General features: G+C 44.3%; 1 protein-coding gene across 2 annotated transcripts in view; it reads right to left on the reverse strand.

Moving 5' to 3' along the window:
• PLCG2 (phospholipase C gamma 2) overlaps positions 1-22,416 on the reverse strand; it is a 106,654-nt gene that overhangs the window by 69,677 nt on the left and 14,561 nt on the right. For both annotated transcript variants that reach the window (XM_019505479.1, XM_019505478.1), the window contains exons 3-4: positions 4,795-4,935; positions 1,258-1,351 (exon numbers count right to left, since the gene is read on the reverse strand). In XM_019505479.1, coding sequence (XP_019361024.1) covers positions 1,258-1,351; positions 4,795-4,935 — 235 coding nt within the window. The remainder of the gene's footprint in view (positions 1-1,257; positions 1,352-4,794; positions 4,936-22,416) is intronic.

Below are 22,416 nucleotides of genomic sequence, written 5' to 3' on the forward strand. Positions count from 1 at the left end.
TACATACAGGAACACTTTTTATCCCAAAAAGATAGTGACTGTCTTTCATTAACAAACGTTGTACTCAGTCTATAAACGCAGGAATCCCTTTACTCAGGGGTGCTCAAGCCCTGGCCCAGAGGCCAGATCCTGCCTGCAACACCGTGTCACAACTCCCCCACTGCCAAATTGCCAGACGCATTAGGAGCCCCAGGCCCTGAGCACTGGATTAAACACCCGATCCCAGCACGCAGGGCAGGGAGGGATGTTGCCAGATCCCAGGGCCAAATCCTGTTGTGCGGGGCCAGGTGGGAGCAGCGCCAGGCCCCAAAGACCCAATCCCAGTGGAAGGGGGTAGGAGGGGACAGTGCTGGGCCCCCAGGGACCTATCCCAGCACAAAGGGGCAGGGAGAGGGCAATGCTCAGCCCAGGGCCTGATCCTAGCACACAGGATTCATCTGGCCAGCAGACTGGACCGGCCTCATCCCAGTCATCTGGGCCATGAGACCAAAACGTTGACCACTCCTGCCTTTGCTCACTGCCGCAACACAAGGGCAGCAGTGCATAGGAAAACTGCACCATGCAAAATTACACGGTCAGACCATAGGTAGGACATGCACACACCCTGAGAAAAAGAGGCATGTTACAGAAAAACATGAGCATGGGGTGGGAGCAAAAGGCCCGTTTACAACCAGGGGACTCAGCGGGATATTAAAGGTGGGGGGTCCTGAGAAACTCAGTGTAGCCTGAAAGGTCACCACACACCTGAGCAAGGCATTGCCCTGAACATCTTAGGATAGTATCACGCGCTCACTTACAACCATTGAAAAATCACTGGACTGTTGTGGTATACTGAAGTTAATACATATTAGGGCACGTGTGGCCAACCTGCGGCTCCGGAGCCCCATGCAGCTCTTCAGAAGTTCATAGGCATCTCCTTGAATCTTTGCACAAGCACACAGTGACCAGCTTCCAGACGGATGGATGACCTGGCTCTACAAATGGAAGCTGGTCACCATGCGCTTGGGCAAAGATTCAAGGAGATGCATATTAACTTGTGCAAAGATTCAAGGAGATGCATATTATCTTTTGAAAAGCCGCACTTGGCTCTTGAGTGGCAGGTTGGCCACCCCTGTATGAGGAGATAACCCTCACCTAAAAGGGGGAGAGACCTCTCTACCTTAAACATCCCTTTCTAGACTTTTACCATCATATTCTAGAAGAAGCATCTAGCTGTCACGTGTTTCTTAGAAATGAAGGGTAAAAATTCCACTTTACCTCTCTGTGATTGCAGGTGTGGGAGCACTCATAACTTCTTGATGCAAGATATTCAAGCCACACAGCCATTTATCGGTATCTTCTTTAGAATCAGCTGAAAAAGATGAATATGTTATGAGGAACATTGACACCAAACAAAGACATAAAACTCTGATGTTCAGATAAGCCCCAGTGTATGAAACACAGTGGTTAACCAGCCCCTTTGACAATGTTACTTCAGAGTTATATGCTGCCAAGGAAATATTTAGTTAGTTTTCATAACTCTTTTTTTCCCCCCAAAAACGTCCTGCTGGACCTGTCAAATTGTCTCTTTTTAAAGGTTTGCTCGTCAGATCTTATGAAGATTCGTAGCTTCTGAGATGCTGCTGCTGACCTACCACTACACTCTCACTATGACATTTTTCTGTTTCAGTCTTCTGCTTCCAAAAGTGGCCAAAGCAGACACGAGAGCATCCTGGAGTCACCTTCTGCTACAGAACGAACATGGAACTTGTGGATGGTACAGATCCCATTGTGCTGGGCTCTAACTGTAGCCTTTGACACTTCTGCGTAACCTGTGAAATAAATTTTGCAAGCAAAGAACTGAGTCTAGTCTGCTATGATCACACCACTAAGAACTGATTACTCTGGACTGAGTTAATTGAACTGATTTATCTTGTATAAGGCGGCACACATTACAGGGTGAAAGAAGCACATCTTGCAGTTCCTCCTATCCTGCTGCAAAATGAAAGACCAGCTATTTGTTCCTTGACCACCTTGCAGCCAGTTGATCACGGGTTTATGTTTTCAAGATTACTTTTGTAAGGCAAAAGGTATGAGATCTGTCTTGTTGCAAAATGTTGGACTTGGTACTTCCAGTACCCACAAATCAGAAAGGACTGTTGCATTGGGCACTGAGATCCTCCTGGAGAAGGCTGAATTGCTGTATGCTGGAATCCACAGTGCCTGGGTGACACAGATTTGTATTAAAAGTAAGGGTGGTCTGTAAACTTCCTTTCCCCTCCCCTCATTTCAGAATAGGTAAAGCTTATGCAGCTCTCATCTGGAAAGCCCTAAATTACAGGTGTCAAACTTGTCTGGCCCTGCAAGTCAGATGAGCAATACAATATTGTCCACGGGCTGGATGAATGGAGCCAGAATGGCTCTGTGGACCCCCACCCCTTCCAGTCTGGGACCTGGTGGGAAGAGACCTGACACCCTAGGCACCTGGCTACTGCCACAGAAATAAGCCACGGTGTTGGGCCTCTTCCCGAAGAGCTGCTACAGCTGTGAAGGTCCCCATCCTCCCCACCTCCCCCCGTTAGGCTATAAGCTGGATGACATGGCTCTACAAGCTGATCTGGGCCGCAGATCATATGTTTGACATCCCTGCCCTAAAGCATTCAGTTCTGACATCAAAGCTTTTCTTTACCCGACCGAAACAATTTCCCTCCCAACTGGTTTCCCACCCGCATCTCCAATTCAAGCCATCTGCGCAACATCCTGCAAAACAAAAATGGTCTCTCCAAAGATGCAAGGCTATATAAGTTAAAAATATACTTTTAAACAATACTGTGTCCCCCGGGACCCCGGCTAGAGCCTGGCTACAGATCCCGGTGGAACTCGCTCACAATTAGTTACGTTTTGGAGAGGAATGGGCACCACCCAGTGCTGATCTAATTGTTCCCTGAAGGCAATTTTGCCCTGAAAAAAGTTAAACTTTTCCCCCTTCAGTAACAGTTACTCTGTATTGTTCTAAGAAACCAAGACAAAGTGTTTTAAAAAAGGAAAGGATTTCCCCCTCATTGAAAATCACATTAGTCAAGTTGGGCTATGATTTAGTGTTATGGCAACATAGCTCCTGGTACAGGGCATGTTTTCAAAACAGTGGCAAAGGTTAGTTTTTGACAACAGCAAGAAAGGGAGAAAAAACAGCAGCCTTCAGTGTGGTTGGCACATTTATATTTAAAACGTGCCAACCACACTGCATGTTCTGAGTCTCCAGGAATAGGTTGGACTTCACCTCTCAACTAAAACATCAAAATGTGCTACTTGGGACCAAACTAATCACAAGAAACCTCTTTCCAGCCCCCAAGATCATGCACACCATTTACAACCCCCCCCCGCATGCGCACGCGCACGCACACACACACACACACACACACACACACACACAGTTTAGTGCAACAGTGTACATGCAATTAGTTCAAGCATATAAATATGGCATTTGCTTACACTATTGAGAAAGTGCATCAACTACGAAGCACCTCAATTTTACATTAAAAAAGCACCGCTCACTTCTCTGCTCTGCTGGGAACTTCTTTTTTAAATGACTTGAACTTATTGCAGCTTTGCAAAGGGAGGCAGTGCTCCAGAATGGGACTCTACTGGCTTCAACAAACGTGGAAGCAAGAAAATTACTGCACTACATCAGACCATTGGTCCACATAGTCCTGTACAAAGGAAGGTTCAAGTATGCTTCATCATTAGAGATGTTTCTCTCTCTTCTCTTATTTAAATAACCCTTTTTGGCAATTCGGGACAATCTCATTTTCCATTAAAAATAGCCGATTCTAGTTTGAATCTTTCCAAGCTCCTGGCTTCACAGCTCTCCTGAAGCAAAGAGACTTGGGTTGTGTAAAAAAGTCTCTTCTTTAATTAGTTTTTGATTCACTACCTTTCAATGATTAATATTTCTTTGTTCCTATAGATGAGACTTAGTAAGTCAAGTGACATATGCCGGCCTACCATGACACCTCAACCTGTAGCTCATCTGTTATTCTAGTCCTTGCACTTTCCTAAGTAGAGAGACATTTTCTGTCGCATGGAAGTTTTTGTGATTTGGCCACACCGAGAAAAGTCATAGCTGTAGCTCCAGCAGTCAGTGTTACCTATGACCCACACTAGATTGAAACTCAGGGGTGAAATCCTGGCTAGCCTCCCCCAGTGTCAATGCCAAAACTTCCAGTCCCTTTAACGGAGATAATCTTGCATGCGGTATCTTCAGTGTTGAAAGTCTCAGCTGAGATAATTAACCAGAAAGGGTTTACACATAAAGAAAAAATGCTAACAGTGTGTCTACACATTTTTGTGAATATTTGAGAGGCCTTGGGAAGCTGCAAGCACAAAGAAGCGGGTTATTAAAAATATATCCAGAGGCTACTACTTATTTTTTGCTATATATATTGCTTTCAGACAACCTGTCTTGCATCAACTGGCAGGCATTTCATCATTCCAGAACATACAGAGACAAATGTCAGGAGGAGCAAAAGGCTGATTGCCACAATGCAGACGTCTGAAATGACCGCTTCATAAACTAAGCAAAATGATCAGTTCAGACAACACAAGAGAAGACTCCGTACCAGCTATTTTAAAACTTAAAGTACAGACGCTGCCATTCAAGGACATTAGTGGCAGCAAGGGTAAAAGCATTCTTTCTGGCTTTAAACACTAAGCAAATACTAGGAACACCATAAACTTTGCATTACTGGTCCATCTTTGCATTATGTTCCTAGTCCGCAGAGTTCATTGTCTATGAAACAAAAAGAAAAGACTTACCTGCTAAGCTTAATGTGCAGAGAACAAATTGGGTACCATAAAAAATTGTGAAGCAATGTTCATCTTTCTGCTTTGCTTTCCCACGCTCAAAGTCCTTTGAATTTTTCCCTGGGCGAATTTCCTTTATTTCCATCAAATCCACTGAAAAGAAAGAGAATGCGAGTCACTGCACACTGTACTTGCATCATCCCAAAAGAACCCATTGCAGGAGGACAAATGAGTATTACATGATTTATTATTATTATTCAGATCATATTAACTGTAGATTACAAGTTTCACAATTCTCCAATTTGGAGCACACAACTCTTGTGAGATCATCTAAACAAGCTAATAAAGGTGCCACGCAGGTCAGGCCAGGGGGGTGGGAAAGGGAACAGGAATATGACTTCTTTGCCAAAACTTATGTGACCACTATTGTCTCTACTGGATAACTTCTATCCAAAACCTGGAACGTCAACAGCTGTTCAAGCAGTTTTATGAGTGGCATTTGCCTCGATAACTGATCCACGATACATGTCACCAACTCCACCATGAAAACTTAAACGTTTCGAGCAAACCTACACTCTGACAGTTCAGCCATTTTTTCGCTAAGCTTCTATGTAACCATTAAGACACATATCAACCCCTCTCTGCTTAAATCCAAACAGATCTCAGTACTCGAGTGTAACCTTTATTGTGATATTACTTGTATTACTTCCCAAAAAAGAGCACAGATTCACTTTCAGGAATCGTGAAATGGAAACGCTGCTCGGATGCACGTTGTGGAGTCAGTTCTGGACAAGTCCTCATGCGTTACTCTACAAGTCTGCATAATAGTTGAGGCAGCACTGAAATAGAAATATGTGCGTTTGTACGATAAGATACTTATTAGAAAACTGAGGAAGTGGTTTTATTCTTCCTGGACTGGACAGAAGCCTACATGGCTCTTCCTACTTTTGACAGGTCAAAAGCTATTGGTTACAAGATGAAGAGTGAGGGGCGGGGAAAAAACTGCACAGCTGCTCTCGAAGTGTGTATATCAGATCATAAAGCATCAGAGGAAAGTGGCTGGGGGGTTCTGCAATTCAGTGATCTGTACAATGTATTTTAAGATGACCATTTTGGTGCTAGTAGATGGTGGCTTAAAAAGCACAGTGAGAAATTAATTAAAGTTTTAACAGAGGAAAGGCTACTCCCACACCACCCTTTTTCTTTTTTTTTTTTCCTTAAAGCTGCGATATGTGGAGTGATGAATTTGTATGTGGTTTGAGTTTTCAGGCTGGGAGTGCAAGGGGTTTTATCAGCAAAGCTTGGAGAATGCAATATTTCCACACCTAGGAATGCCTTGCGCTCTGCCCGTTACCCCAGGCCAAACGTATCCCTGCATTTGGTAGTGTTTATTCCGACGGATGAAGGGACCTTCCCAGCTCCTAGAAGAGGCAGAGCCTAGCTGTGAAGTGCTGCACAGCATAGTAGAGCAAACCCGTAGTTCCTGACCCAAGCAGAATGCTTATTCCTTCGGTAGAGCTTTCTCCAAAAGAAAGCTGCTGCACCCTCGCAACCTTTCTGCTCTCTCGCATATGAATAACCTGGGGAATATCATCCTCCAAGATTTGCAGACTTGGATGCCTAGCTATGCAGCCAGTATTTTGGAAATGCCCCCCTACATGCCAGAATGAATGATCTCCCATCTGGCATCAACGGCAGAAAGGCAAGCAAGCCTGTGGCAGAGCACTTCAACCTCCCTGTTCTCAGGCAGCAAACCTCTAGAAACCAATTTAAAAGGGGAAATTGAGGAACAAGAAAACACCCACAGACTGGATTGGGTTAAGTACAGTTTAAATAGGGCCAGCATATTCTTTTCCCAGGACCTGGGTTTGTTTCTGTGACTCCTTTGTTCCCAAGCTTTATTGCCTGCATGTTTGCTCCTGCCCCTCCCTCCCCTCTCTCCATCCCTACCTTCTGTTTTCCTATTCAAATGTCTCTCTCCTTTTTACAGAACTTTATGACATGAACTTCAGCCCACAAAAGCTTGTTGTACATCTACTTTAGTTAGTTTATAAGGAAAAAACGACCCTGTCTTTTACTTGACTTCAGTCTAACACAGTTAACTATGTCTTAACACCCAGCACCCAACAACTCCTAGTGACCGCTCAGCCCTCTGACAATCCAACACCTAGCTTCGGTCCTCCAGCCACGTTTAGGTCCTCATCCTGAAATACCCACGTCCAGAAACACTGGTCTCACTTTCCAAGCCTATCACATTTTGGCAGAGACAAGTCAAAATGTGTAACTTGGATCTCATTGAAAAGTAAGGCAATGGGGAAGCATTCATCTGACTTCCTATATCCTTACAGGGTGTTGAACACCCTCCCCTAAGACCTACAGCAGAGATAAAAATAAAGTTACACAAGGCTAATTGTTGTTGCCATTTTGAGTGACTATTACCTCATACTGACCTCTACAACAGACACAAAATTGCTTAATGTGTTCTCTCCATTACACACACACACACACACACACACACACACACACACTACTTCCTTTCTCTGCATACCCTTTCACCCTTTCCTCCTTGTGCTCTCGATGCATGTGCGTGCATGTGTGCTGGGATGGACTACGGGTTTTATTGCAATGACTCTGTTTTAAATGTGTTCGTGGTTGTAATAAGCTTGCGTGCCTCATTTTACCCTAACTTGCTGGTACACAGGGAAAGGAAGTCCCAGAGCTCCCTATGGACAAGACAAGCAACAAAGGAAAAGAATAGCTATTTATAGATATTTCAAGAATAGATATTTTCAACAAGGTGGGTCTAGAAGTGACACCCAAGAGGTCCAGAGGAGGAGGGGCAGATATGCTTGACGACAAAGAAAGAAGCTGGAAAAAGCAGGGTTTCTGCTGGGGAGCTAGAGGCTGAAGCAAGGGAACATCTGGGGTATTTGGGGGTGTGCAGACTGGAGAGAGCATAGCTGAGCTAACTGTAGGGGTACTCAAGGGGATAGCGTTGGGGCAGAGAATGCTTACCCCTTTGGAGGCAGGAAGGGTCTTCTTGCTGTCTGTTTTGCTACTTGCATCTTGGGATGTACTCTTTTCCCTTTGGTGAGCTAACATCCCTTTCTCAGGAGCTGAACCAGATGCTGGCTCCCCGAGGAAGGTTGTAGACAGCCAGGGAGGGTCAGGGACGGAAAGGCTAGGGTTCGGGGCTGCACACCCAGGAGTTCTGCACGCAGCAGGCACATGCATGGATTGGCTTGGCCACAGGTAGCCTAACTAAGTCCCACTGAAGGCAAAGGAAGCAAGAACAATCAGGCCCCAAATGCTTACAACTGCAGACTCCCTATTAACCATAAAGCAGTACTTAAAACCAAATGACTTGTGCACAGCCCAAGGAAACATGTCAACCTCAAAAAGAACCACATAAGGCAACAGACTGAAACCCAAGAAAGAGAGGACTTCCATTTAGTCTAGCCAGCCTCATGCCAGTCTGGAAAGCCAAAACCCCAAAGCCATTTTCAGGCTTCTGGTTTATGGATCACCCAGTCTTTTATGACGTTATTTCTGTGGGGTTCAAGGGATTACTTTGGCAAGCAAGGTATCCTCTTGATTCTGACAACTCACTTAAGTGGCTGCTCAACGGGATTGGAGCCGGAAGGACCTTCATTTACCATGCTATTTCAGGATCGGAGCTGGACGTGCGGTATAGTGGTCTGGGAAAGTGGCTAAGAGCCAGGAATTTCCAGATTCCAACCCCAGCTCTACCCGGGAGTTGTACGGTCTAGGGGAAGCCAGCAAATGTCTACACTTCATTTCACTACAGCTGCAGAGGTGCCACCTGGATTATCTGCATATCTCCCAAAGCTCTACCATAGCAGGGCATATATTGATTGCCCTAAATTTAGGCATAAAACTTCTGACCGCTTTATTTCTTCTCCCCCGAGTGGCTAAGCAAAAAAATGCTTAAATAGATTGAGGACTGCAACTGGAAAGGAAAAGACACAATAAGAACGTGCATTAGAAAGAGACAGCTGTGACCTGGCTAACAGGCCCCAAGTCTGATAGACTTACTTATTTCCATCTATAATAAGATGAACTTCAAACACCACTTGGAAGCTGCATATGCAGTTATAGTCAGTAGACTCATGGTAGAAGAGGGTCTTAAAAGAGGATTTAAAGGAGCAGAGTTGTGGTTTTCTGGACTCTTTCACAGAGTTCTCCTTTTGTAGAAAATATTGGCTAAAATGAATATGCAAACAGACTCTTGAATGACCTGGATTTTTTAAAACTTGGGTTTTAGCAAAGCACAGAAGCAGGCAGTCCGTCACACGGCTAAATTGTCCACGTGACTATCGAAATAGAGCCCAGCCTGTCTTCCGAGTTGTACTGTCTCACATCTGGAGCCTTTGTAACTGTGTCTGAAATAATTTTGCCGCTTATAATCTTTGATAGGTCCACTAGACCACAGTGTCTCTCGTTAGATTTTACCGTCCTTATGAGTCAAGCTGTCCTCCACGCTGCACCTAGAGTGTGGTTTGTAAGATTTCAGAGGTGTCTGCAGTTCCCAAGGTGACTATGCATTTTCAGTCTGTGAGCAACGCCACCACCCTGCGCTCTGCGCACCACGCACCACACTAATATCCAGGTTTCAAAGAAGGACACAATAGCTCCCATTGTCAGCCACGTTTGATAGTTAAATCACAGATTCTGCAAAACTCGAACCAGGCGACTGTCATCACTAACCACACCAGAGTCTATTTGCAAAAGGGAACTGAGGGCTTTTTAACTCTTCATCCAATGGGGAACACCTGCACCCTTTCCTACATTGCGAGATTATGCACGTCTCGTGTCAGATCAGGTTTCTCTCTCTCTCCAAAACAGCAACTGCCTCTGAAAAATTTTGTAATGCAAATGACCAAACATTTTTTTTTTTTTGAAAAACAGTTCTCAAATGCATGCAAATGATGCTGGCTGCAAGCAAAACCATCCTTTGTTTGTAGAGGGTCAATCTAAGCACAAACTTTTTTCTTTTGGTCTGTCTACACCACTGAAGTTCCTGGACCGACCTTTTCTCCCCCATGTAAATATTGCCACGACCTCCCCACTGGCTCTCCTCCACCTGGGTCAGTGTTTCAAAATACTGCTCCTAACACAAACCACCCTGACTTCTTGTCCTGGCCATGACAAGCCCTTAAGTCTCTCCACTTGCTTCCCTTGTCCACCACAGGGAATAAAGGCTTCTGGGCCCTGAACCCAAGTCTGTCCGTGGAAAGGTTTGCATGGATTTCAGGGGACTTTGTATCAAGTCCCTGGTCTCTGCTGTTCATCTTGTACAGCTCAGCTGCTCCCCACTTAATAATGTGCTCATGTGTGCTAACACTTTAGTCCTGCCCTGGCAATGAAACCAGCCTCGACTGACTATATGTGTGTACAGGAAGAAGGTACCGTTTTCAAATGTGGTCCTGGTCATTACATTGAAAACCTCTCACTATGCACAGCAACACACTTTACCAAACAATTTATAATCTTTTTCCAGCTGGGGATCTTATAATTTAAAAAGAAAAAAAGTAGTAAATGTGAAAAGGTTATGGTTTGACATTAAAAACCCAAATCATCTTTACAGTGGAATGGCAAGTGTGAGCAGAGAGGTGGTTAGCCATGTCAGGCTGAAGTCAGGCAGAAGGAAGGGCAAGGTACCCTGGAGACTAACTTGATCACTAGGGTATAAGGTTTTGTAGGCTACAGCCTGCTTCACTGGGTGCTACGAATGGACTCCTGTCTCAGGCAGTGGTTCTCACCCTTTTCAGACCTCTAAGCAGACTCGCGATGCCCCTTGGAAAATGCCAGCTCTTCGTTTTCTTCCCTTTTTTTTTTTTTTTTGCCTACAGAAAAAAACAATAGAGCAGTTTCTCTGCTGTGAAACACTGAAAAACCCCCACAAGATTTCTATATGAAATCTACCCAGGTTTATCCTATGAATCATAATGTGCTAACATTGGATGGCATCCCACAGCACCCTGGAAAAGATATTGTGGCATCCTGATTGAGAATCACTGGTCTAAGATGCCACCCTGCCCTGTCTTCTACCCTACTATGTAATTTTTGCATACATGCAAAACATGTTTAAATACCAGACATTTTTATATATAAAACTAGCCCTTTCCACACATTATATCCTACTTATTATATAAAATTTCTATTTCTAATTTATATATATATACACATACACACATGTATGTGTATTTTTGTGTGTGTGTATACGTGTGTGTGTGTGTATATTTATAATATATCTATTTATAAAATATATATTTAAAATAAAACCTGGGATTTGGAGAATAAAATACCATCTGAAGTCAACGGGTGCTATAGAGTTTCAGCACATACTGGGATCATATTTATGACTGAGCACGCTACAAAGTTCACTTAGTTCTGACCCTGTTTTACTCACTGACCATGACAGGAAGTCTGGCCTTCATAAGTAAGTATTAAAACACAGAGCAAATGAGCTGTTAAAGGGAAGAAATGATCCGAGCGCAGTTAAAGGCTACATATGTTCATCTTTTCATTTGACCACAGAAACCAAGCCCTAAATACTTAGCTGAAAAAAGAAAGAAAAAATGCATAAAGCACCTAAAAGTTCCATGAGCAAGAACTGAAAAAGTTCAGTTTCTAAAGAGAAAAACATGATTTTTAATATCTCTTTGCAAAAGTTATTTTGTGAAAAACAAAAAAAGTGAATTTGCTGTTTATGGTGGGCTAACACTAAGGAAGCAGTCACCAATCAGGATATGCACAGCAAAAGAAAAAGGAAGCGACAAACCATAAGCTTAAAGACCTCAGCATGCTTTGTGTTTCCCATGTGTCTATGCAAACAACATTGAAAGAAATTCAGATAGGCCAGAGAGTGATAAAAAGCAAATAAGAGTTACTGATTAAAAAAAAAAAAATCAAGGTGATTAAATTTAACATTTGGTCAAAAAACAGCACTTCACTATTTAACACTTTTCAATAGGAAAATATGCAAAATATTCATCACTTTTTCCACAGGGGCATAGATAGCATGAATGCTTATTTTTAGTCTTTCGATCTAAATGGAGAAGAAATGAGAATTGTCCCCATCACAGCCAGTTCCCATCACTACCACTTTCAGAAACACCCCGGTGACTTTGACATCCAAGTCTAATAAGCAAAACTGACTTTACCACTTTCATAGGAGGGTAAGAAAGTTGGGCTGGAAGGGACCTTGCGAGGTCATCTAGTCCAGCGCTCTGCTCAAGGCAGGATCATCCCTCACCAAACTATTGTAGCCAATTGTCTAACCCCGTCTTGAAAATTTCCAGGGATGGAGATTCCAGTGTCTCTAGGGAGCCCATCCCAGTGCTCAACCACCCCCACAGTCAGAAAGTTCCTCCTAATCTCCGACTAAATTTCCTTTGCTGCAGCTTTAGGCCATTGCTCCCAATCCTGCATCTCCTTTAAACCACTGAGAAATCCTTAAATCCCCTCTGTCCTTAAAGCCACAGAGAGAAGCCCATCTCCATCCTTGCAGTAATTGTCCTCCAGGTTTTGAAGACAGCTATGAACTCCTCCCTCGGTTTCCTCTTCTCCAGACTAAATAATTCTTAGCTCTTTCAGCCTTTCCTCATGCATCTTGATTCCCAGCACAGACTCTTTCTCACCTGTCCACATCCTTCTTGAAGCATGGAGCCCTTCAATGACTCTTAGGTGGTAAAGGGCAGAATCCTATTTTACCATCAAGCACCTATGTGGGCCTGATTGCCACACAAGTGCAATTTTTGGTGCTGATGCAGGGCTTAGGGTTTTCTTCCACTTGTGGCAGAAGAGGATAACCCAGGGGTGTGTGTACCTGCTGTAAGTAAAATAGAAGAAGACCCTCCCACATTTTAGCTCTGTAATGTAGTGGTTAGGGCACTTACCCATGTAGTGGGAGAATCAGATTTTAGGCCCACCCTCACCCAGGTTCCCACGCATAGCTGTGCAAGCATATGTAGAACAAAAAGGTGAGCACGCGCTGAAAAATCACATGCAGCTATGTAAGTAGCACTTAGCCACTTACAGGTGAAATAGGATTTGGTCATAAGCAGGGATCCTGGTTTACTCCGATATGAAAAAAATTACCAATTTTCTGATTAAAAAAAAAAGTAACCCCAAATCCACATTTTTCCACAATTAAAATGAAACATCGCTAATATATATCTATATCTATAGATTTATACATAGATCTATATATATCTATAGACCTATAGCTATAGCTCTATCTAGAGCTATAGATTTAAATATAGTTACGGATATATATTAGCAGTATTTCATTTTAATCACAGAAAAATGTGGATTTGGGGTTGGGTTTTTTTTAAATCAGAAAATTGGAGATTTGTAGACAGATAGATTGATAGAGGTGTTTCATTTTTATCATGGAAAATGTGGATTTGGGGTTACTTTTTTAGTCCAAAAATTATGGATTTTTTTTTAAATCAGAAAAAGCCAGGATCCCTGGTGGCTCCAGGTGATGCCTGCATGATACACTCACCCTACTAGGCAGTGCTAATAATCAGCCTTTTCACAGCATTGCCCAGACATGGCAGGCCAGGAGGCAGACCCCATGGTGCGGATTGGTAGGTTTGAGGAGGCACAGTAGGTTTACAGCACAGACATGCCTGAAATCGCTTCGGAAAATGGCACCAAAATAGTATAAATAGTGTTTTGCACACACCTCTGGATCCTGGGAAGGTGTGCAAAGCCTAACTGTTGTCTTTCTGGACATCCAGAAACAAGTGTTTTCAAACTACGATGCACAAAAAATTAATTTTCAGATTAAGGATTTTCACAATAGTGTAACATTCATGATCTATGGAGGCCTAACTGAAAAGAAATAAATTAAATAAATCCCTACACAATTATGTCAGCACTTTCTGTGGCATTATGGATACAACTACATCGCCATCTATGAGATACACCTGTCTTGTCAAATCTGATGGCTGCCCAATCTAGTATGCTATTAACCAACAGCCGTCCTACACCTGAAATGCTGCTTTGTAGTGTTGCTCCAATACGCCTTGTTATTCCAACTTTCACCTCGAAGTGCCAAACCATCTGCCAGATAGACAAGTTGCACAGGTAGAGGTTCCTATTGTGCAGTGTAATCCAAAAGGAGAATGGATCTGGAGGAAAAGCAATCTCATAAGCACAGCCAGCAGACACAAGCAGCATTTGCCAGTAGCGTTTTTATCCCAGGTTAGTTCTCTACTTGGATTCATGCAGTCTAAACTCAGCCTCAGTGTGTGGAAATCCCACCTCTCCTCCAGAATGGAAAAAGCCTCTTACAGAAATTCAGATTTCCCTCTTCTAGGCAGGACAGGAGCACGCTGCTTTTTACTCAGTGTTTCAATGCTGGGGAGGTAAGAACAACCGAGCCATTTAACTGCCTGGTTGTTTTCCACAATCCAGCTCCTAATGTTTTGTGTAGGCCCCCAGAAAAGGCCACATGGTGAATGGATGGCATGGTATGAGATTTGTCTACAATAGATAACGTGGTTTAAGATTTGTCGACTCTGGATTTAGTAACTGCCTTCAAAAATGTACAACCCACATCACAAACAGTATTCACAGGCCACCACGGAATCAGGGAGACTGCGGAAACAGTTCTCCTTAACTAGAATTACTTTGGGGGTAAGCCACTAATATTATGTCCCTTTCCCGGGTGCATAAACTGAGGTGCAAACATATCACGTTAAATGACCAACACATTTTAGTTAGTGTTAAAATCTTCTGCAACAGTCACTTTTGACCAGAAATGAAGGAAGTAGTAGCAAGCAGGATACATACTCACACTGCATCAAGGTATTGCTGAGGCTGAAGAAAGAGGAAATGGTTACTGCATACACTGACACAAAGCTAATTCAGAGAGCTTGTATTCCTGAGTGTGGCTACTCTTAGCCCTTGAAGCATGTATGGTCTCTGGGGGTTCGCTTCTGTTACTCCCAAACTTGGGTGTTTCACTGTCAAAGACAGACAACGATGTTAGGAATATGAAAACCGCAGCAAAGCTATGCTGCTGTCCTCCTTCCAACTTATCCTTAAATCTTTCCTCCGATGTGAGCTCTACCACAAAAAAAAAGGCTTGACCGTTCATTGACATATCAGGACCACTGCTTATCTTCCTAATCGCTGCTGTCCTGTCTTCCCATATCCAGTTCCTCTGTCTACTTATTGTTTCACCTTATACAGTAAGCTTTATGTCTGTACCCCACTGCTTTTGCTATGAGTTTCTACTGTTCTTCACGCAATGAGGCTCAGGGCTTTGATTTGGGCTCCAAGGGGTATTGCAATGCAAGTAATAAAGAAGATAAGAGAAAAAGAGGAGTTGGAGATGCTCCTTCAACTCTGCTCCAAACAAAACAGGCTTCGGTGAGCTTCCAGTTGCTCCCATCTCCATGTAGGCCACAGAAGACAAACCAAAGGTTTGGGAGGTGCAAAAGGCAAACCTGGCGTCCAGGCAGTCCTCAGACTTACGACACAATTGGTTCCTGAGACCCGCATCTTAAGTCGAAACGTCGCAACTTGGAACCGATTTTCCCATAGAAAACAATGTTATAAATGGGGGATTGGTTCCTGAACGAAGGCCCGATACCCTACTTTCACTAAAAATAACCCAGAATTTTGTACTTAATCCATTACAGATGAGTAACATAGCTACATTAATGTATTTATATTGTAAATAGCAATCATATTGATTTGGAAGGACTTCTTTGAGGTGACTTTGCTGGACTTTTTGAAGGGTTCTTGGCTGGAGTCTTCTCAGGAGTCGCAGCTGCAGGTTTTCCTGGAGTCTTGTCTGCTTTCGTAAAGAAAGTGTCCAAGGAAGTTTGGACAGACAGGAGATGGGTGACACAGCAAACTTGTTCACTGGCATGGCATGGCATCGGATCAAGCGTTGTAAAGTCAAAACCAACATCAGAAAGTTGAGACAGTGTCAATTTATAACCATTGTAAGTGCGAAACATTGTAAATTGGAACGTTGTAAGTCAAGGACCATCTGTACCTGCAAACTCATCACAGGCCTGGCGCTTGGCAGGTCCTGACAGTAAAATTAGTGGCCATGATGTGATGGAGGTTGGAAGAGGGGCACAGGAGAAAGAGAGATCTTTTAATAATCACAAGGGGAAACAAACAGCAGCCATAAAAGACAGAAACCCTCATCTACAAAACCATCTTTCCTTTCGGCTTCTCTCTGGCTTCCTCCTCCTTCCACCACAGCACAGTCCCCTTGCATGGCTTCAGTTGTTACCTTTCCTTGGGTGATTCCCATTGTCCTCTGCTCAGCCTGGCTCTGCTGGCCATGACTTCCTACAGGCTCTTCTGCCAACTCTACACAATTAGAGCTCTTTCCCAAATATCTACTCCCCATATGTTAAATGTCAGTAATTCCATCACTGACCGCCCCCAGCCCAGACCTCAACAAGCTTCATCCATCTCTGTACTTTTCTCCCACTATCAGTCCCATCTCTTCTTCCTTTCATCCCCAGCTTTCCTCTCCACTGCACTTGCCAACAGCCCTGTCTGCACCCTGGCCACCCCTTGACTCCTGTAACCAGTTTTCCTGCTACTTCACTTGTTGCATCCCAATCCCAAACAACCCCAATTATGTTTCAGAGTTGTCAGAGGACAAAACCTATGTAACCTATAGATCCGTTCATCAAGGGCCTATAGGACACTACAAATACATACTGTTGGGAGCAAATGATCCACCAGCCTCTACACAGAAGGCTGTAAAGTCACTGTGAATTTAGACAGCTGACAGTAGTGACGGGGCACCCAGAAGAGGGTTGATCCAGGTCATGGTTATGGGATTGGGGTTTATTCCAAGCACTTGTTGCAAATAGCCAGTCAATGTGGGAAGGAAGGGGGTCCCCTCCCCAATGTTTTCTCCACTCCCTAACCCCAGACCTTAGTAGGAAGATGCGACACAGCCCCATTCTATAAATATGAACACAGCAGAAAATTAGTTTGCTTAAAAAAGAAGAGAAGAAATCAAGAATACTGAAAACCATGCCTAGCCTCCCAGGTTCTAAAGGAAAAAAAAAGATGAAAAAAATTGCAGAAATTATTTTACAAAGGTAGGTCTGAAGCAGGCACTCAGAATTGCTAAGTGGCCACAACAAACATAAAGAGACTCCACCTAACAGCCGCAGTACTTAATGCTGCGTTTGGCGACGGCAATAAGTGATGCTGGGTAGGACCAGGAGCATCCCGTGCAACCTGTGTTCCAGTCAGTCAACAAAAGGTAGGAAGTTTGGACAAAGCCTCCCGTTACGCTCTGAGTCCCTGTTCATGAACCCACTCTATTGCCTTAAAATCTTCGCCTGCATGTATTTATTACACATGCGAGTACACTTTCTCCACATTCCAAGAAAGCATCATGAACTCATCGGAGTGTAAGTTCTCCTGGCTGTGAATCAGCAGTGGAAATCCAGGGAAAAGTCAATGCAATATGTTCCACTGAACCTAGCAAGTCACCAAAAACTTTCCTTCAAAGGAGCTCCAAAAAGCATTAAAGCATTAAAGGAATGAAATGGCTGTTATGGATCAGCTGCCCTAACTTTGGAAAAGGCCTCCAAAGTGACAAAGGATCATCTGACATGCTATAAAAATACCATGCAATAAGAGAGGGGACTGGGAAGAAAGGCTCCTTCTTAAGAGAGGTTCAGCTTGTTGTTTTGCATGCTGGAGAACTCAGCGAGAACGTACAAAATGGCTCGGCGCAAAGAACAATAGCAAGAAGGCTAAAAATCAGCCACGCATGGATGAGTGCAGCCCCTTGCTGGCTCAGAGCTGGCTCAGACATTTGCATAACCCTCTGCAGTGCCACCTAAGGATGCAGATGTTGTTGCTATTCATTTTAAGATGCACAGGAAATCTTGTGTGCTGGACACCTGCTGTGAAAGCTGCTCTCACAAAGGTGTGACATTTCCTTCAGTCCAGTTTACAAACACCCCGTGAGCTCTGCAGTGCAGGTGGCAGGGGTCACCCTAAGAAGTCCTGCAAAAAGAACAGTGGTCCCCAAAACCTTTAAGGGCCCCATCACACCTAACAGAGGAGGCCAGGGCAGGGATCAGCTTGATTCCCAGCTGCTGACCTCTTGCTTTGCAACCAGAAGTAAGCCCTGAGCGTCAGCACAATGGAGAACATGACCGCAGAGGGGAAGCAAGGAGCCAATCTACCCAAGTCCCTGCTAATCTTGCTATGTAAGGGAAGGAACAGACATCACACACAAACACACACGTGCTTCTTATCAAGCTTCTTCTGGGCCTGGAGAAACTGAGCTTTAGACACAAAAAGCGTCCATCAGGAACACAACGAAATCCAGACTGCACAAGAGGATTACAAAAAAAGTCTTAGTACAAATACTACAAACTTCAAGGCCTTCAACAAATGTATGGGCACATTCAGGAGTTCTCCTGAAATGGGTGCAATTGCACACCCAAGGGAGTGAGGCATGTCAGGAACGCCTTAATCCCCTGCGTGAGCTCCCAGCATCCTTCAACCCTGCAGCAGGGAGGGCGTAGGAGCCACTGCCAGGCTGTTCCCTCCGCTCTTGAGCAGACGGGCAGGAAGCAGGGGGAACTGGTACAGGGTGGCAAGGACACTGTTCCGGTTCATTTTTCCCCGCCCTCATCTCTCCTGCTGCAAGGGGAAGCAGAAACACAAGAGCAGCAGGGTGTCCCCTGTGCAGCGCAGATTGTGAAGTTATCAGCCAGCCCTAGGAACTTCGTCTCCCCTAGAAAGACGAAGGGATGAAGTAGCAGTCTCATCCCCACCAGGCTAACAGGCAAACACATCCAGCCAGATCCTCAGTGGATCAAAACCCGTGAGGCTCTAGCACAGTCCAAGAATTTACTTGATTTCATGTCAGCTGAAAACCTGGCCCCATGATCTTTCAGACACACTTCCTTCCAAGGAAATACAAAGAATTTGTAGGTTTGATTCAAAGAAATGCCAACAGAGGCTTCACCAAAATCTATTCCTATTAGAAAATCCCCTTTGCGCAGAGTGGCTTCAGCATTTGGGATCGCAATGTGAAACCCTTGCTCAGTCAAACGTGCAGGCAAGGTATTACACCGGGGCAAAGCCATAAATCCCAGTGCCCTGTGGGGCAGCAAACAGAGGTGGTCTGGCCCAGCAGTTCCCGACCTTTCTAGATGCAAGGGGGGAGAGGCAGGGCCTGGACCACCACATGCTTATACCTCCTCAAGCCCCGTTGTACCCTTCAGTGGATCCCACAGCACTGCGGTGAGAATCGCTGGTCTAGCCTTTGTGTGTAGCCCAGTTTGTTACCACTTGGAAGACCTGTGCCTTCGGGCTCTCCAGATCATCTCTCCTCTAAAACCAAGGACAGCTTCTTACATTGGGCTGAAAGAGTTGTAGCATCTCTGCTACTCCATTTAAGATGGTAAGATGTTACAACACGTCAACAGAAGCAATTACAATCAGTTTTCCATGTACGCCAGTACAGTTGCACTAGTCCGTCCCCTCCTTTTGTGGGCACCACCTCTTTTAGAGCAAGAGTGGCTTTTTGAGGCCCACAGTTTAAGCCACAAGCAACACAGCAGTAGGTCCTCTTGTGCCAGATTAAGAGAGTCCACCCAGGAAGTATAAATGTAATGCTAAAAATTCACATACTACTTTTATACCAGTATAACTTTCTCATGCAGACCACAGCTACCCATCCCACGTGTGTATGTACAAAAAAAACTTACCAACCGTTACAAAAATAACCTACATCCAAGTGTTGAGCAAACTCGCTCCCACCTTTTTCTGTTCATTCAGTTGCTGCTTAAATCATTTTCACAGAAGCAAATGTAAACGAACAGGAAAGATCACAAAGTTGAACTACATGAAATTCCAAAGGCTGACCCAAAAAAATGAGAAACAAAATGGAGAAAGGAGCAATTATTAACAGCAGGGGATTTTAGCACGGTGCAGAGTGACAGGTGGAGGAAGAAGGGAGGAAGAGAAGGTGACTGGGGAGCTGAACTATGCGTTTCAAAATATAACAGCAAAATTACTTCTAAAGATTGCATGTGCAGGAGTGGCAAATCATGAGATGCCTACACATATCCCTTATTTATGCAACTGTATGTTTGAATGGCTATTGGAAGAAAGGTGGAAAACCAACAGTGGTACAAAACCTTAGCTACTGTAGGAGAGACACCAGCAATGTTGAGCACATTGTTTGGGGGTGGGGGGCAGGGGGAAGTCACATACCAGCTGCCATCCCACTTAAAAAACTCAGAGCAAGAATGCAAACTATGTAAAACAGCAATAGATAAGATACCCAAATAAATACCAGAGCGCTATGTTCTTTACGGAAAAGAATGACAACGGAGCTGTTTAGCAGTAGGCTATCCATAGGAACGGAGACGCCATTGCCCAGTGACATAGATAAGGAATGTAATGATTTACAAAACCATCCTTTGAATTTCTGAACGCACCCCTCTTAAGCACTGCTGCCAACTGCCCTCTCTGCAGAGCTCTACCTGCACCTTGCAAGTGGTACACGGCCACACTTACTCTAAACACGTTGTTCTGGGATAACCGTGGGTCCAGCCTTGCAGTCTTTACTCCCACAAAACTTTATTCCTGCAAGATCAGGAAACAACTACAAACTACACGTGCATGTATCTCCTGCGCTTCCCGCAGTAAATCACATAAGTCCTTGCTTTTGGTCTTAATCCACTGACCACAATATAGAAACTCCCATTGACTTCAAGGCTTACAATGCTTAAGACTATTCTATTCCTCCAACAGTTTACATTAGAAATACTGAATATCCATATCATGGGTATCTCAGACTATGGAGTTTGCAACCAACCAGTCCTGGGCGCTGTACACTCCAAGCAATGAGTTGCCAGGGATCTTAGATGTCCCAACAGGCTATCAACAAGCTTCACTTAAAAATGTATAATCGTATGTATAATATTTTCTGAGCAAGCATTTGTTGCTTTTCAACGGATCCTACATTTATAGCAAATGTCAGAAGGGCTTCAATACTCCACTCTAGAAAACTACTGATAGTCAGACAACAGAAAGAGAAAGCATTGGTGGATGCTACGTGGCATTATCCCAAACTTCAGCATAGCACTAACCCCTTTAACTCTGTACCTTCCCCTCGGCTACTTTATCTTGCTTGTTAGGTTAAATTTCTGCCCGTTGGGCCAAAACTTGAGGAGTATGTACCAACATACTAGCAGGCCATTTATTCTTAATAATTCGTTCAATATTTACAGGATTTCAGAACTTAGAGATGGGAAAGACATCCATCATGCCACTAAGTTTATCAGGGTACTCCTTATCTAAAAGGCATAACTTGTACAACATCAATATTAATATCTGAGACTGTATTTCAGCATGTTTAAGATAAGCTTTTTGAATGTCCCAGGTATAGGTTTTCTTAACCAACATTAACGCAATCTGTCACTGAATCTGTGAGCAAGCTTATATACAACCACATACATTATGACAAGCATAGTTATTATCACAAGGTGGATATGATCTCCACACTCTAGCTCCATAGAAATAAAAGTTGTAATTTTATGGATGGGCTCTGAGCACTAGTGACATTTAACTACTTTGCCACATAAACTTCAGATTCATAAGTTTCTTCCTACTCGTTCAACAAAACAGAAATCTACAGGCCTATTCTGTGAAAAGAAGCAATACACAACTTTCAATTAAACCGTGTTTCCTTCCTTTCAAGTAGAAACGTCAGCAAGTTACAACTACAAGAACCTGTATTTCCAGCAGATCAAATCCGACCTGTCATGAACTGAAACAAACACTTTTCAGCACATTCGACAGAACTAATCCTGCAATTTTTTTAAATAAGAATTCAAGTCTTAAGTCTATGTTTTGGGGTACTCCGTACAGGAAGGTGAACCGTTAAACGATTCATCGTTTAACCGATAAGCCCAGTGACAACCAGTTATAACAGGGGTGGACAAAATGCAGCCTGCAGACTCTATACGGCCCGCCGAGCCATTCTATCCCTAAAAAATTTAGAAAATTAATATTCATCTGCCCCAGCTGCCTGTCATGTAGCTCTCAATGGCTTGCCAAAACTCAGTAAGAGGCCCTCTGCCCAAAATAACTGTCCTCCCCTGGGTTATAGCTTAATGGATATTGTTTAGCATGGGGCAGGGAGCAGTCCGGCAGGTGCCCCAGAAGAACTGAAAGGCAGCAGGGCAGGCGGGAGGGAGAGAGAAGGGGAAAGCAGGGTCTAGTACCTATAACTAGGCTCTGCAGATCCCGGTGCAGCTGCTCGCAGCCTCCCTGCTGCCTGCTACTCCGGGCAGGCCCCCGCTGCCTGCCACGGAGCCCAGGCTGCTTACAGCAAGCAGTGCCTGCACTGGGGTACATGAAGCCTCGCTATTAGGTACTAGTCCCCCCTCCCTCCTATTCTGCGGTCCAAAGCACAGCTCGAGTCCAGCATCATGGCGCCCATCCACAGACCAGGGCCTGGCAGGGGGAAGGGGGAGGTAAGAGAGGGTGCAGGGTGGCTCCCCCAGGCCTGCGCCTCAGCCTTGCAGTGCACCCTGCCCACCCACCCCATCCCATCCATGCCCAGACCCAGGC

Source organism: Gavialis gangeticus, unplaced genomic scaffold (assembly GCF_001723915.1).
Source record: "Gavialis gangeticus isolate Ggan-Ray unplaced genomic scaffold, GavGan_comp1, whole genome shotgun sequence".
In the NCBI taxonomy this organism is placed as follows: domain Eukaryota; kingdom Metazoa; phylum Chordata; order Crocodylia; family Gavialidae; genus Gavialis; species Gavialis gangeticus.